The sequence below is a fragment of the Leucopleurus acutus genome, assembly GCF_964270905.1.
Source record: "Leucopleurus acutus genome assembly, chromosome: X".
NCBI lineage: Eukaryota > Metazoa > Chordata > Mammalia > Artiodactyla > Delphinidae > Leucopleurus > Leucopleurus acutus.
In genome coordinates, this window is record NC_139148.1 from 11405449 (window position 1) to 11422783 (window position 17335).

A 17335-nucleotide genomic window follows, 5' to 3' on the forward strand; every position below is an offset into this window, starting at 1 on the left:
GGCCATGGCTCACGGGCCCAGCCGCTCCACGGCATGTGGGATCTTCCCGGACTGGGGCACGAACCCATGTCCCCTGCATCGGCAGTCAGACTCTCAACCACTGTGCCACCAGGGAAGCCCTGAAGCTCATTTTTATATGCTAGGTTTTACTAAGCAGAGTATAATAAAAGGGCTACTTAAGGTTTTTTGAAGATTTAGAACAAAATATTGTTCCATCACCTATGTCTTAAGTGGAAACACTAAGGCAGGATTTCTCCACCCCGGGCATTACTCACATTTGGGCTGGACCCTCCCCTGTCGGGGGCTGTGCTGTGCTGTGTAGGAAGTTTAGCCGCATCCCTCGCCTCAACCCACTAGATCTGAATAGCACCCCTCTCTTGCCCTCCCCACCTGCCACTACTCCTGACAACCAAAAAATATCTCCAGACATAGCCAAACGCCCCTGGGAGGCAAAATGAGCCTAGGTGAGAAGTGCTGCTCTAAGGCATGCTATTTTGTGCATCTTCAAGATTCTACACTAAGCCTCAATCTTTACTTTTACAGAGAAGGCATATAATGTAAGATGAAAACAAGTAGGACCAAAACATTCTGGCAGGGAAAAATATTCTAAAATATAACCAAGCCGAGATTGTAATTATAAATCAGTCACTTTCTGGGCAGCAAGGTCTGATTTCAGCTGAACCTCAGCTAATTTCAAAGTCATTTCTCTGTAAAGGGCACCACTCACTTTTAGGTTCGTCCCCAACTTTTGCTTCTTTTCTCTCTGAAGTTCTTTTCTGTAGGCATGGATGCTTTCCTCTATGTCTGATAAAGCAGCCACATCACCACTAGTCTTTTCTTTGCTTGCTTCACAACTCTGCACCAAGTTGCTTTCAACCTTAACTAAGGCAGAAGAAAAAGAACCAAGGATAACCAATTCCTTCTCCAAAGCTAATCCCAAATGACCAATTAGGAAATCCTCACTTCCTAATTTTAGATATTTGAAGAAACTGTTTATAGGGAGAACACTGCTGAGATTATGAAGGCACTGGAACAAAACTGTTTGATTCCTGGAATAAAAAACCAAACACAATATTACACAACTTAGGACAGTGAAAAATGGTCATGTACAACATACTGTAGTAATCAATTAATATTCATTTCTAAACTCTCTAGTAATCATCAGAACCAATAATGCATTCATGTGGTCACTGACATAATTCAGACTGTAGCAATCAAATACGGTCAGCCCCGTGGTTGGTTGAATCGCAGATGTGGAACCCATGGGTATGGAGGGCGGACCATACTACGCCGTCCTCTAGGACTCGAGCATCCGTGGATTTTTGTGTCCACTGGGGTCCTGGAACCAATCCTCCATGGATACAGAGGAACAGCCGTATACATATCCTAAACCAACTCAGTTAGTATTAATCAGGTTGCTTCCTGATTAAAGTTCTTTTTCTGAGTAATAAGATCAAAATTATATTTTTAAAACTTCACTGTGGGGGAGCAGTAAGGGGAAATCTTAAAGTCATTATTAGGCGCTAATCAACCCCACCAAAAAGCCAAAAACAAACATAAAATCAAAACGGCTTCAGTTTCTAAATGAGACCACCTGTTCATTCACGTTGTACCAGGCGATGACCTGGACATGTCCCACAGTGGATAGAACACTACCACGGGGATCCCTGTTGGCACGCACACACACGCACGCACACACACACACACACACGCACACAGGCGCGCACACACACACACACACACACACGCACTTCCCTGGACCAATTCCAATTTGATGTGCATTACCTGGAATAGACTATTAAAATCCCTTCAAATGGTGTTCTTTGTTTCCAGTTGAAGAGTGTCCCATAGAAGCTTCCTGGCCTTTTGCAAAAGCAAATTTCTGGAAATTCTTTGATAACTTCACATTCCATGTGTTCTAAGAGCCATACCTTCATTGAAGTCAGAGCATAGCTGGGTGATATGATTTGAAAACAAGCTCTCTGCCAGGCCGCAAGAAGCACAAAGAGATCTTCCATGTGTTCTATGGCAAAAACATGTCACAAGTGCTGTCATTAAACTCTGCCCATTATCACATAAAGGGAGTTCTTAAAATTTTCTGATTCTATTAGGTATATGATTAAAAAGGACCCACAAAAATTACCTATAGGTTTCTTCTTTGGAAATGTCAGCAGGTATTTCCCACTTGAAAGATCTTCTAGACTTAAAGCAATTCTGCCACACTGAACATAACGAGTTGCAGAACGGTTACCATTCTCTCTCTCTCTAATTTGTAGCAGCACAATGCAACAAAAATTACCGAATGCTAAAAGTGGCGAAAGAGATGTTACAGCAGTAATCATCTGCACATACTCTTTCTCAGATGGTTGTACAAAAACAACGCTTTCCTCTTTCTCTTCCTCTTCCTCACTATCAACACTCAACTTGATTTTTTTTACCTCTGATCCTATTTCATATGGCACTGAGCCTGGTACTGGGGAAGATTTCCTACTCAACTTGATCACCCTACTTTGACACTTAATGAGCAGAAAGCTGGAGTTAGGGGCTTGATCCATTGACAGCGATAAAGTCACATGATTCAGGGACCTGTAAAAAATAGAGTAAAAGCTCATTCTTTAAAATCAAACAGATGATTAAATGCCATACAAACAACAACCAAAAAGTTTTATTCTCTGCTTTCCTAGGAAACATCATTTCAAATGTAAAATATATCAGAAAATTAAGTGTAAAAGCCAAACACATTTTTTTTTTTTTTTCGGTACGCGGGCCTCTCACTGTTGTGGCCTCTCCCGTTGTGGAGCACAGGCTCCGGACGCGCAGGCTCAGCGGCCATGGCCCACGGGCCCAGCCGCTCCGCGGCATGTGGGATCTTCCCGGACCGGGGCACGAACCCGTGTCCCCTGCATCGGCAGGCGGACTCTCAACCACTGCGCCACCAGGGAAGCCCAAACACATTTTTAAAGATTCTGTAATAGCACTTCTCTTGAAATAGGAAAGCAAAGACATTATAAATATGCTGGACTTAAGGAATAATTTTTTTAGGAGAAAGGAAAGGTAAAGTAATGCCTGTATTTTATTTTTGAGGTAGATTTTTCTCCTTTCCTCTTAAACAAGAAAAAAAAACTACTAAGTTTTTAAAAGAGTCGATTTTGGTAGTTATTTAGAATGAAATACCTCCATGCACTATATTTCTGTTGGACAGTGCTGTTGTAGAGCATCAAGATAATGTTATCATGTTAGAATTTACTTACACCTTCAAAGAAGATGTGGTTTTCACTCCAACAACCAAGCTATCTTCTATTACACGATACCATATCTTCTCTACTAGCTGTTCTGAATCTTGAAAATTATCTGATAACTTTTCATCAAAGGTATAGACAGGACTTTCTTCTTCACCACAAAGAGTGGCAAGACATTCCTTATGGAAAAATGTTTAAATAACTGATTACAAAAAAAAAAACAACAAAAAAACCTGCCAAATGTATCAAAACTAAAAAAAATAATATAAACCAGCTTTTGGCTGGGCCTTATGGCTTACATATTTAAAAATAAATTATCATCAATAATATATTATAGATTATACATAATTCACTAAAATAAAACTTATAAAACATATAATTAACCATCTACTTGGATTAAGAAGCATGGCCTGACTGTAAACAGGGCTCTGGGTACCCAACACAGAGCCAGCAGGGATGTAAACCTGGAGTCCATTTTGAAAAATAATCTCACAATATGTGCTCAAGGCATGCTGAGAACAATCCAATCTTTATTTTAGCAGTGACTAACTCTAAACTGTAACTGGAAACTTTTGTATGAATAACAGTGATTAAACTATCTTAGGACAGCTGATCGATTATTGCTAAAATTTTCTTCTTTTATTTTTCCTTATTTAAAAAAAATTCTAGTAGAGTTGATGCCAAAATTTTCTTCTTAAAGACCAGGCCACTCACTTATTTCCGCACACATATGGATTTATAATAGAAATGGAAATAGGAGGAGGAGTAATGATAATAATAATACACAACACTTACTGAATGCTTGCTATATGTTAGGCACTGTTCTGAACGCCATTCATGCGTCAATTTGTTTAATCATCACAATAACTCTAGTACCCTAGGTCGGTAGTATTATTATCTACATTTTCCAGATAAGGAAACTTGAGGCACAGGGAGGTTAGGTACCTCCCCCGGTCACCCAGTTAGCAAGACTCAGAGCTGGAATCTGAACCAGAGGCAACTGCTTCCAGAGCCCATGTTGCACATTAACCATTACTCTATACTGCCCCTCTATGTGGTAATTACTGAAAAAAGATATGGGCACTTACATTATAGTGAATGAAACATGTTCCTAGGAATCTGACACTTCTGCCAGTAGCTGTGAGATTTGAGGCAGGCTGTTCACCTGAAACCCGCAGAAATTTTTATTACCTGCCAGAATTGCTCTTAAAGTTAACAATGTAAAGGGCCCAAAACAGTGCCTTGCACGCAGTGGCTTCAATGCACTAATTTGTAACATTTCTTCTCCTTTTCTAACACCGGCAAAATCACCGGGGTCAAGTGGGGAAGGGAAATGGGAAGACTTTGAACAGTGACTTTCTACAAGGACTCGCATGAGGTTTCCCAGGAGATGAGAACAGTAATACAGAAATGCAAGACGATGTGCTTTTGTTTTTTACGTTAATGGAATCATATTTTGGGGCAAAATGATCATATGGCTAAGACCAAAATACAGACACAAGGCAAAGAGCATTACAAGAACAGTAAATCTTAAAGGGAGTCAAAGCAAGGCACTAAAGTGACTTGAGGGAAGAAAATGCAACTTCAAGTGTATCTATGTCCAGCTTTTCTTGATTTATCTGTAACTCTGCTATGCTATCTTTCTCTGTAGGGAACGAATGTGCATAAATCCTATTTTTTATGAAGTCAAAGCAGTTTTTGCTCACTTTCTACATTACTATACTGGCACAAGTAACTGCAAGGTACCTGAAGAGGTTCTTATGATGGTCAACCACAAGGGAAACTAGAGTAAAATTATAAAAAGCAGATATGAGGACTATAAGAGCATAGCAATTTAGGGACATTAAGTAGAGGAATAAATATCCTTAGAAATGAACCATGCAACAGACTAAAAGAATAATTATATTAATGATGAAATTATGTCACCATTAATACAAGGTAAAATAATACTCAGTATATTCTGTTTAAGAAGTCAGAAAACATATACAATTGCCCCTTGAACAAAAGGAGTTTGAACTGCGCAGGTCCACTTATATGTGGATTTTCTTCAATAGTAGATACTACAGTACTACTTGATTGCAGTTGCTTGAATCTGCAGATGGGGAACCAGGGATACAGATGGCCCACAGTAAAGTTACTTGTGGATTTTCACTGCGTGTAGGGTCGGCGCCCCTGACCCCCATGTTGTTCAAGGGTTAACTGTAATTCACTTAGGAGTAATTTCTATTCAAACTATACAAAAAAAACAGTTTAATATTTAAACCTTGTTTAAACAAAAGGACTTGTTCCCCGAGGTTCCTGATAACTGAGATTTTAATATCCTACAGAACAATTTGCAAATTGGTAAAATATTGGCTTTTTAACCAAATAGTTTTCAATGTCATAAAAGCCCACCATTACAGAATCCCTGCCACTTTGCTTCTTGATCCATTGTGCAGCATTTTCTAATATATTCCAATATTCTAATTTAAAGAACTCTTCAATAGCTTATAGGTTTTCAATTCATAAAATGATAAAATGGTCACATGATCAAGTTTACCTCCTCTGCACTTGATGTATTATCATCTTTCCCTTGAAACAGGTTCATTAAAGCCTTGTAAGATTTTGAAATAACTTTTTCCTTAAGCAAGAGATGCTGCTGTAATTCCTGAACAGAAACCAAACCAACCTGTAGAGTATAAAGAAAAATCATTGCCAGAGACATAAGTTCAAATGAAACCGAACGTAACAATAATTCAGTAAGTATTTTCTCCAAATTTGCTTATTAATTCATTTTTCTATAGACAAGTAAAGAATACGTGTCAGAGCAAAACTATTTACAAATTTTGAGTCTCTAATTACAAAGGAAAATAAACACAGCAAATAATTATAATAGTTTACATATCAAATTGAGAGAATGTCAATGTATCTGCATCTGTTTCACTAGTGAGTTAAGTAATGAATCAATATGAATAAGTCCAATCAATATTAATAAAAAGCAAGGCCTACCAACACTCCTACTCCAACAAGAAAACTGTTTTGCTTGTTGAAATAATTTCTGCTTCAAAAAGCAAGATGTATCATTATGAACAGAAATGCTTACCTTTGATTTGATACTGCCTGAAATCCTCTGTTCATATGACCTTTACAGCAAAATTTTAATGGTAACATGTAACTGTCACACGTTAATTGTTGTGCAAATAAACTCAGTGCTCGGGTCCAGTCTTAACTATCGGGGGGTAAAAACTGGCTCTGAACTGGGCATACAGCAAACCGTTCCTTTTATTATACTAGATAAATAGATTTCAACACTAAGGATGAAACATTCATGAAATATATTTTACTCCTGAAAATTTAAAAAGAGTCGCGTCACTGAACATTTAGAAGCTGCTTCATTTCAGGTGGATATCTGAGACTGTTTAAGTATTAATTCAGCTTTTAATATAACATGTTCTTCTAGACTAAAAAAAACAAGATGCAGCCTGTATTTGCCTTTCTTTTAAATTACATTTTAAGGCAGATAAATTCTTTTTCCTTTTATCAATGAATAGAAGTTGGAGAGTAAAGACTGAATTCTATCTTCCCTCGGTGTACAAAGCACGTCAAGTGTCTATCTAACGTTTTAAAACTTCATCTGTTAGCCTACCTCCGAGGGCTCCACGTCATTCATGTCCCATCATTCATTGGCCGAGTAACTCACGACTGTGAGGCCGTGAGATGTACCTGTCTGGGGTGGAGAGCCAAGTGTGAGGCTGCTGGAGGGGCAGGGAGTGGAAGAGAAGGCTATACGGGCAGAATGACAATGAGGGCACCCTCAGAAATTATCCGTGGTCTCTCTTCCCTACTCTCTTCAACATGACCCCCACTCCAGGAATAAATCGTGTGTCACTAGACTTCTTAAATATTCTATGTTGTTACAAGTTTTGTTATAAAATTATGATAATAAGCCCATGATAACAAATTTAAACAACATAAAAAGACATCTCACCTTCCCTTCCTAGACCCTCAATCCCATTTGCACAGCCAAAAGATTGCTTACCTTTCCAGAACTTTTTCATGTATATGTTATGTATATGTTAAGGTATGCTTTCATTCTCCTCCTCATAAACAAGACCTACCCCAAACCAAACAGAGGAGCACACTGCACTGCGTGACACCGAATGTTGCTTTCCTGTTCTTATTGTGATCTCTTTCATACGTGCAGAAGAGTTTGCAAGATAAAAAAGCAGTTCATAGACTAATGATGAAGTAGATACCCCTGGAACCACACCCAGGTCAAAAAAGCAGCACTTTAGGAGCAGCCCATGGGCCCTCCCCAATAGAGAACCTCTCTCTGCCGGAGGCAACACTACCCTGGCCTTTAAGGATAACTTCCTTGTTGACCTTCACCATTTTACCATCATCATATGAACTCCTAAAGAATATGTTTAGTCTGTGTGTGTGTTCTGCTTCTGAACTTTTACAAGTGGAGTCGTTCTGTACGTAATCGCTTTTCGAGTCATCTATTTGTCGCTAGCAGCTGCAGCTCGTGCCTTTCACTGCTCTGTAGCATCCCATCGGCTCACTACACCAGTTCCCCTCTCCTTCCTCCCGTTGATGGACAGCTGGGTTATGCCCAGCTGTGGAGCACTACAAACAATGCTGCTGTGAACATTCCTGTACCTAGGCACAAGTGTCTCCAAGGTCCTGGCCTCTCCTTATCCCTTCCAACAAGTGGCTGGAAAATAAAATGCATAGGGGAAAGAACAGTGAGCCGAACTCTAGCTCTAGCTCTGCAAGCCACCTCACATTTCTGGCTCTCCATCTGCTTCCTTGTATGCAAAATGGCGGAGAGGGTAGATTTGTTCATCTCTAAAAGGCCTTCCAGCGCTTAGAAATGTTTTGAGCCACATTGAGAGCTAGTGGTAACATGTGGATACTTGAAACAACATGGACGCTCAGCTATTTCTCGTACGTCCCTGCCTTCCCTCTCCGTTTCTTTCATATTTTCCTTCTTTGTCTCTGTTGATACCTTCTAGATAATTTTCTTAACAGTCTAGTTTGCTTATTTGCTCCACATCTCTGAGTCAACTGTTAAACTCATCTGTTTTTTTAAATTTCAATTTATTTTTAGTTTATAGAAATGGTTATTTTCTGTGAATAATTAATCATGATGCCTTGTTTCTTCATGTGCTTAGTTATTCTGTAGGTGGCTCATTTTCTTTAAAAAATTACTTGTGAGATTCAGAAGAGACCTAGAATAAATGTGTATTCCTAGAGAGCATTTTATGTTGCTTCTGCCAGGTGACTAGGGCACTCTTGCTTTATGTTAAATACAAATGCTCCCAGGGCAATAGTAGCATCAGTGTTCTGCTTGCCTCCCTGGGTTCCAGCCTTTAGAGTTTGGCCTGCTAATTTATTCTTATATTTTCAGCTTTTTGAAGCTTTTAAGAATATATTAAAAACATATTTCATCTATCATTTTAAGTTGTTTTTATCATCAGAGTTGATCCAAATAAATTAAATGACATATTACCAGAAGTAGAATTTCTAAAAGTCATGCTTTCATAAATTAAATTATTTTGGCATCATTTAACAATCAGTATAAAGAGGTACCTTAATCTTTCTGACAGCTGCACACTATTCCATGGTTCGGTTATATCATATTTACCATACTCCTAATGATGGATATTTAGATTTTGATTGAACTTTGTTTATTAATACTACTTAAACGTTCCTGTAAAATCAGCTTTGCTTACATGTATAAGTATATGTTTAGAACAGATTTCTAGAAGTGAAACTGCAAGAGTAAAAAGATATGTGCAATTCACATTTTAATAGCTATAACAAGTTTCCTTCTGAGGAGGTTGGACCACTTTACATACTCAACAATACTGTTTTAGGGCTTCCCTGGTGGTGCAGTGGTTGAGAGTCCGCCTGCCGATGCAGGGGACACGGGTTCGTGCCCTGGTCCGGGAATATCCCACATGCCATGGTGCGGCTGGGCCCGTGAGCCATGGCCGCTGAGCCTGCGCGTCCGGAGCCTGTGCTCCGCAACGGGAGAGTCCACAACAGTGAGAGGCCCACATACCGCAAAAAAAAAAAAAAAAAACTCAATACTGTTTTAGAATAATGCCTATTTATATTAAGAAAATTAATCCTTTGTCAAATATGTTCCAATTTCTTTTTATATAATTTGCCTTTTTATTTATTTTACTTTGTTTGGAGCAAAGAAGTTTTTAATGTAATCAACCTCTTCCTTTATGGTTCTATGTCCATTATGTTTTATTTATCTACTGTTTACATTCACATCTAATATGTGTTCACTAAGCATTTACTGAATTCACTTTAATATTAAAATACTTGCAAAAAAAACTTTTAAAGGGCCTGCGAAGTACAAATATTTACTATCTGGCCCTTCACCAAAAAAGTTTGCCAGGGATAAAGGAAAAAGATAAATGACAACACAAGGAAACAGACAAATCAGAAAGGAGGGACAACTGGCCTGGCCTCCTCATTAGTGTCACTTTTTTCAAAACGGGGAGAGGGCATAATTCTAGATGAAAAGACCAATGAGACATATAATAATCAAGTTCAAGTGTAAACTGATTGGATCCTGAAAAAAGCAGCCATATAAAAACACTTTTGTGGCAATTGAAGCCATCTGAATATGGACTGAATAGTAAATAAGATTAAGAGATTATTATACTAACTTTCTAAGTGAATAATGGTATCGGGGTTACATAGGAGAATGTCTTTATTTTTAGGAGATTCCTGCTAAAACACATAGGAGTGAAGTATTAGAAGATTTGCAACTTTCAAATGGTTGTGCAAAAACGTACAAATACATGTACATACGCACAAGCAGAAACAGATGAGGCAAATGTGATTTTTTATAAAGTAACAATAGTTGAATCTACATGGGGACTAGAGATAATCACTGTTTTATTCTATGAATTTTCTGTATATTGGAAAATTTTTATGAATGAAAAAAGGCAGGTTACATAAGAACAGGCATCCTATAATCACATTTCCATGTAAACTTGTATATATTCATTAAAAACATCAACAAGAATATGCAAGTCAAAGTGTTAAAATTGGTTATATCACAGTAGTGGAATCATAGGTAATTGTGAGTATCTCTTGAATATTTCTTGGCATAGTCTGAGTATTTTACAGGGAATGTGTGTTACCTTCGTACATTTGGAAAAAAATCAAAAACTTTTAGAGAGCTTTGTATGGAAAACTTGAAGATAAACTGATCATGTTTAGAACATGTCATGATTCATCATATTTGCTGCTCCTTTAAAAGAGTTATGGTATGCTGATCCTAAAAACTGGGAAGAATGTGTTTTCAAAAGTCAGTCTCTATTTTATCTTATAAGGCTTATTAAATTTACATAATCTTACGACAAAAAGGTATCATGTTTAGATGACACATTTATAAGTAATGTCATAATAGCTTTTACAGAGGTACCAAAAAAGGAAATAGATCCTTTTAAATATAGGTTTCCCCACTACCCAAAAGTAGAGCATGCCTATGAAACCTTTTGAAAGCCATTATGAAATGATGTAAAGCAAAGAAGCAATTACCTTAGGACACATCTTGCTAAGGGATGCTCAAAATAAATGGGAGATAAAGCACGGGTGCTCACAGACACAGGTCAAAGCTATGGCAGCTGGATGCTGAGATGCCGAACTCAGTCCCCAGGAAGGAGCTTGGCGGGGTTACTCTCGCTTCTCGGGACGCGAGGTATAACGGCTCGTCACAAAACAAATGCTGAACGCTATTTTCGCTTTCGCCTTTTTTCATAAAAGCGAAAGTCCTCTTTGGATTTCTTTCGGTTAGCAAAAACAGGTGCTAAAGCAGGTCTTTCGTAAAAGCAAAGTGGCATAAAGCAAAGTGGCATAAGGCGAACTTTCAAAAAGCAAGGGATACCTGTACCATATTTTTCCCTCCCAATCACTCAGTTTCTTATACTTTAAGGACCTTTCTTTCAATGTTCTTTCCTTCATTTAGAACAGCACTAATCCAAAAAAGCAAAAGCAGAAAGCAAAGACACTAACTTTCAATCTTCTTTCCAGAGGTGGAACCACCAAATAATTCTCTTTGCCGTCAAATAAGTCATCTTCATTGTAATCCAATGATTCACTCTAATAAATAAAACAATACACTAAAACTGAAATTTTGAAAGAAACTGAAAATTCTTAAGATTAACAAAATACAATTAAAGTTTATCCAAAAGGCAGTGTGCCACAATACACATTGTTATATAAAAGACAAGATACATATTTTCCCCCTCATCTTCTCATAACTAGAAAAAAACTTATTATTTCCACTATTACCACCCACCTAACATTTGTATACTGCTTCAAAAAGTATCAGCTTGGGCTTCCCTGGTGGCGCAGTGGTTGAGAGTCCGCCTGCCAATGCAGGGGACACGGGTTCGTGCCCCGGTCCGGGAAGATCCCACATGCCGCGGAGCAGCTGGGCCCGTGAGCCATGGCCGCTGAGCCTGCGCGTCCGGAGCCTGTGCTCCGCAACGGGAGAGGCCACAACCGTGAGAGGCCCGTGTACCGCAAAAAAAAAAAAAAAAAAGTATCAGCTTACTAGGCTTTTATAAAATCCCATAACTAGAGAAAATACGAATTATCCTCATTTTACTAATGGAAAAAGAAAACAGAAAAAAAAAACCCTGAGGCTCAGAGATGTTTTATATAGATCTGAAACTTCCAGAGTATTATTTTCCTTATGCTCAAAATCTTAAGATATTATGAACTGTTACTTCTTTTAGTAAAGCAGTTTCGCTTTATTTTGTTCCTTAATTAATCCAATATTATCATGTTTATTGGTATAAAATGTGCTTTTCAGAAGCAACGATAGTTAATTTACAGTATTATTGTCACTTGAGTGAATACCAGATATACCATATTCCAAATTTATAACAAAAACACCTACACTAATATGTATAAAATAGATAACTAATAAGAACCTGCTGTATAAAAATAAATATTTTTAAAAAGTCAATTTGTATAACATTTGTTGAAAGAAGAGTCAATGTACTATTTAAAAGATTCAATGTATGTATTTTTAAAGTTCTAAAAGCTTACTTTAAGTATGAAATCAAAAATATTTAAAGGGTAAGTCAAAAGCTTTAAAGTGCTCAAATTTTCTAAAATATTCTTAAGTAATGCATAAAAAGTAAACAGAACTTACTGAATAGTTTAAGTTGTCCAGGTCTGTTATTTTAAAGGAACTGAGGCAATCTGAATTCAAGGGGTCCTTAAAAAGTAGCAGTACTTGTTCAGTTCCAGTTCCAAGAAAGTCATCTATCAGTACTGAGCTAACTTTCTCCCACTTAGCAGCAACCTGAAAGAGAGTGTTAAAGAAGGAATAGAGAAAGAAAAAAATCAGATGTGAAGTAAGCTAAATCCTTTTGTTGCACGTAGCTCTAATTTGTCATCTTCAGTCTTACAAACAAGCCATGAAAATGGTAGGGTAAACACTGAAAACTAAACTAAAATAAAGATATTGGGAGATGAGAAGACGTAAGCAGTCATCAATTTATAAATAGCAAGGTACTGACATTTCTTTATCAACATTTGTCCAGGGACTGTCACGTTCCTGATTTCTATATTAAAATTTTATAATTTATAAATTCTAACACTTCTCATGACTAACTCTAGTGAAGATTCTTTCTCTAACCGGTTAATTTAAGGATGACCCTCACTCCCATAAGCCTTAGTGGATATGTATTTATGATCAAACCAATTAAACAAGGAATTCAGTGGCATTAGGTAACTAGACGGTACTAGCAAACACTTTAAGAGCTCTCAAAGCAGAATAACGTTTAAGAGTCCATATAAAATTAATTAATACCCTAAACTCTGGTAGGACAGAACAGTCATTATGAGGGGCACAGAAGGGGAGGGATCCTAATAGTAGGGCACCTAGAATCATCCTAGCCTAATGAAATGATTTCTTAGGTTTATACAAGAACGTGAGACCCCAAGTTTAAAACAGAAGACAACTTCTTAAAGATCCATAAAGCTGAAAGCTTCCAGATTGGTTCCCTAGAAAACTAACACCATGGGGATCAGAAATCCCTTCTCCCTCAGGCAGAAAAGCTGCAACTCCCACTTAGAATCCCGCATGGATACATCATCCTCTAGGTGGAGGGTAGCCTGCATTACATCAAGAACATAAGACTCTCAATCTATATAATGAAATATCAATCTTTCCCCTATAAGGTTAATTCCAAAGCAGTGATTTTTCACTCATGCAGGGAGAAAGATGTAAACTCATATCCTCCCTTCCTCCCACTGCCCCACCATGAATAGCAGGGACTATAATGAACCATGTGAAGAGACACTGGTAATAAGAATGTGCTCAGCACGCAAACACCATAGAGCTGTGCACGCATGCATGCACACACACGCCTGCAATCTCTAGCTCTAGAATAGCGTCATCCAAAAGAAATATACGTGAGCCACAAATGCAAGGCACATATATAACTTTAAATTTTCCAGTAGCCAATAAAAGAAAGTTCTCTAGTAGCAGTAAAAAGGTGAAACTTATTTTATTTAATCTATCTAAAATATTATTTCAATTCAATATAATCAATAAAAATTATTAAAGAGATATTTTATTTCCATTTTTTACTAAGCCTTTGAAATCTGGTGTGTATTTGACAGGGACAGCACGTTCTAATTCACACCAGCCACATTTCAAATGTTGAATCACCACCTGTGGCTAGTGGCTACCATATAAGACATCGCACCTCTAGAATATATTAGCCTCTTTCTATCTACAACACACCACTATCTGTTTCACATATACCTGACTATGATCTCAATTTTGAAATGCCTGCTACATAGATACTTGTCAAAACTTGCAGAGACAATTTCTTAGTTGTGGCATGTGGTATCTTTAGTTGCAGCATGCGGGATCTAGTTCCCTGACCAGGGATCCAACCCGGACCCCTCGCATTGGGAGCACGGAGTCTTACCCACTGGACCACCAGGGAAGTCCTGTGATAGAAAATTTAATTGAGCTTCTAATTAAATGGACAGGGCACATCAAGTAAGGCAGTATCTGCTTTTTTTCCCAAAGCAGCACAGGAACTTAAAAGATTGTATAATGTATTAAAAAAAACTACTTTGGAAGATCTTAAACTATAAACACTTCATATCACATAAATGAATGTGCTGATAAACATCTTAAGCCAGGAGGACGCAATGTTAACAAAACACCAGGGTCAGAGAAATATTATCGGAGACGCACAGTTACAATCCTCCAACTTCCTTTTCATTTTCTGCACCTTTTTACTTGTTATTGAATGCTCAATACCAGTGAGTATTTTAAAGCAATTTCCAAACCTTACATTAAAAGACATGACTACATGTACATAAAATGTGAATGCTTGCTCAAAGGACAACTCTGAGTTTCAAAATGTAACATTCTCTAAGCAATGGTTTTTAGAAAAATTAACCCATCATTTTTCTCTGGAGAACAATTATTTGTCTCTAAAGGGACAATGATAGATTTCAAGGAATTCCTCTAGATTTCATTTTAACTTTAAAACGATAACGACCAACTTTTAAAAAGCTCAACAACTGGGCTTCCCTGGTGGCGCAGTGGTTGGGAGTCCGCCTGCCGATGCAGGGGACACGGGTTCATGCCCTGGTCCGGGAAGATCCCACATGCCGCGGAGCGGCTGGGCCCGTGAGCCATGCCCGTGAGCCATGGCCGCTGAGCCTGAGCGTCCGGAGCCTGTGCTCCGCAACGGGAGGGGCCACAACAGTGAGAGGCCGGCGTACCGCAAAAAAAATAAATAGATAAAAATAAAAAAAGCTCAACAACTGATTTGAGTTTTCTAGAAAGGTTTATGATCTTATTCTAAGTAAAAATACAAAGCCAATTATTACCAACTTATGAAAATTAAAAAGTTATAGTAAAAGACAAATAAATAGATAATAATTGTAGTTATGTATTTATGTATTCCCCAAAACTCAAGGGTTTTGTGACTCAAAATCGCAAGGCAAAATCCTTATCAAGTAATATTCAGATAATTTTAAGAAAAAGGACTGATGTAACATATATGATTTTCTTTTTAGTGCAGCACTAAAAATTGATTTGGATAATAAGACTCCAGGATGAACCCTATGAAGCACAGGGATGCTTAGTAGGTCTAAGACTATGCCAACTGAATGATTAAAAGTACCATACCTGGGGCTTCCCTGGTGGCGCAGTGGTTGAGAATCTGCCTGCTAATGCAGGCAACACGGGTTCGAGCCCTGGTCTGGGAGGATCCCACATGCCGCGGAGCAACTAGGCCCGTGAGCCACAACTACTGAGCCTGCGCGTCTGGAGCCTGTGCTCCGCAACAAGAAAGGCCGCGATAGTGAGAGGCCTGCGCACCGCGATGAAGAGTGGCCCCCGCTTGCCACAACTAGAGAAAGCACTCGCACAGAAATGAAGACCCAACACAGCAAAAATAAATTAATTAATAAACTCCTACCCCCAACATCTTCTTTAAAAAAAAAGGTACCATACCTGAAAGTTCTTTTCCCAAACAGCACAAGCATCACTGGCCCTAAAGGATATGACGAAAAGGAGGTCTCCTCCACCTGAATCCATAAGTTGAACTGCACAAGGATCTCCAAATGGAAGCTGGCACACACTTTTAGGAGTCCCATCTTGGAATGAAATCAGCTGATTCTTTTGAGTAAGAGCAATCAGCGACATTCTTAACCGGTTGTTGACAATCTCAGTTGCACAGACATGCACACATGTTATCACACTGGTATAAACAGGAGGGATAATGTATGTATCACTTATTACTTCTTCCCTTTCGAGCGAGTATACACAAAATTGAGTATTCCAAGTTGCATAATCTGATTTTGAAGGCTGTGGGGTACATCCTTCCTCAGATAAGTTACATCTCTTTCGTCCTAACAAAACCATACCTACATTTTCAATCTCCCCTGCCCACTCAATAGAGGAAAACTTAATGGACATAGTAACAACTTTGCCAGTTTGGGAAGAGATATAAAAGAATGTTTGGACATGTCTCCATAAAACTAAAGGGCCATTAAGGACCCTTATGCTGTCCTTCAACTCACAGTGTAGGCTAAAACTCAAACGCTTTTCAAATTTATTGGTACTGTGAAGAAATAGTAGAAAATATCTGAAAACGTTACTCTTTTTAATGCACTGTATCATAATATAAGGCAGATTAATTCCAGTTCTGAAATCTGAAACACAGTCGCAACCCATAATTCTTAAATGAGAGTATTCTTCTTTTATGCTGAAGAATCCAGTGGATTTCTGAACAAATACTCCTGTTCCTCTGTCAAATACCATTCTTCGGACATGTAACACAGTTGTTTTTGTAGGCCCTTCATCTACAAAATTTCCTTTAGACAAATGAAAAACAAGGACTTCTCCATTATAACAGAAGAGCCTTTCTTTTTCATTAGATGACATTGCTTGTTTGCTAGTAAAGCCACAGTATCAAGTCCAATTTTCAAATGTAAATCGATTCCAGTTGATGCTTCTAAACCTAAAAATGAAATGAGGGAAACTGCCATCCAATAGGCAGAGCTGAAAAGAAAACACATGTTTTTGTTAGAGAACCATCACATAGGTAACTATAAACTTTGACATTTTTAAGCTTTTTATGCTATTTTAACAACGTCACACTTATCAAAAAACTGTATCCCAAATGTTACTTCTGTACAGCCGTTAAAAAACACAGTTTTCAAAGAATGCAAATAACCACACCACAAAAGATAACCGAATGTGTTAACAGCATCTATTAAAAGGTGTGGGTGCTCTATTATAAGGAACTGCACACATTCTCTCTGGCTCAGGGAATTTCTTAAGGGTTCTACTTCTGTCTCTCAAACCTACCAACCTAATCTGGTTTCTCCCTGTCGGCCTTAGTCCCTCTACAACGACAACTCAGTCAGTCAAGGATTCAAATTAGAGCACTCCCACAGCCCAGGCACTTGGGTTCCTGCTTCCCTGAGAAAGGAGTTCGAACGGACTCGATGGCCAAAATGAAAGCCCAGAAAGAAAAACAGGAGATGCTGTAACATGGCTTTAAAAAAATCTCCATAAGCGTAACAAATAA

At 38.2% G+C, this 17335-nt stretch overlaps 1 protein-coding gene across 1 annotated transcript; it reads right to left on the reverse strand.

Annotated features, from left to right (window-relative positions):
• Window positions 1-634: 634 nt before the first annotated feature.
• FANCB (FA complementation group B) lies at window positions 635-16707 on the reverse strand (the record flags this gene model as incomplete). The annotated part of the gene is made up of 8 exons (XM_082864905.1): window positions 15754-16707; window positions 12415-12567; window positions 11265-11351; window positions 5779-5907; window positions 3252-3418; window positions 2144-2586; window positions 1786-2023; window positions 635-1049 (listed from the first exon to the last, which is right to left on the reverse strand). The coding sequence occupies exons 1-8, from the start codon at window positions 16684-16686 to the stop codon at window positions 635-637; spliced, it is 2565 nt and encodes an 854-aa protein (XP_082721031.1). The 5' UTR covers window positions 16687-16707.
• Window positions 16708-17335: the final 628 nt, after the last annotated feature.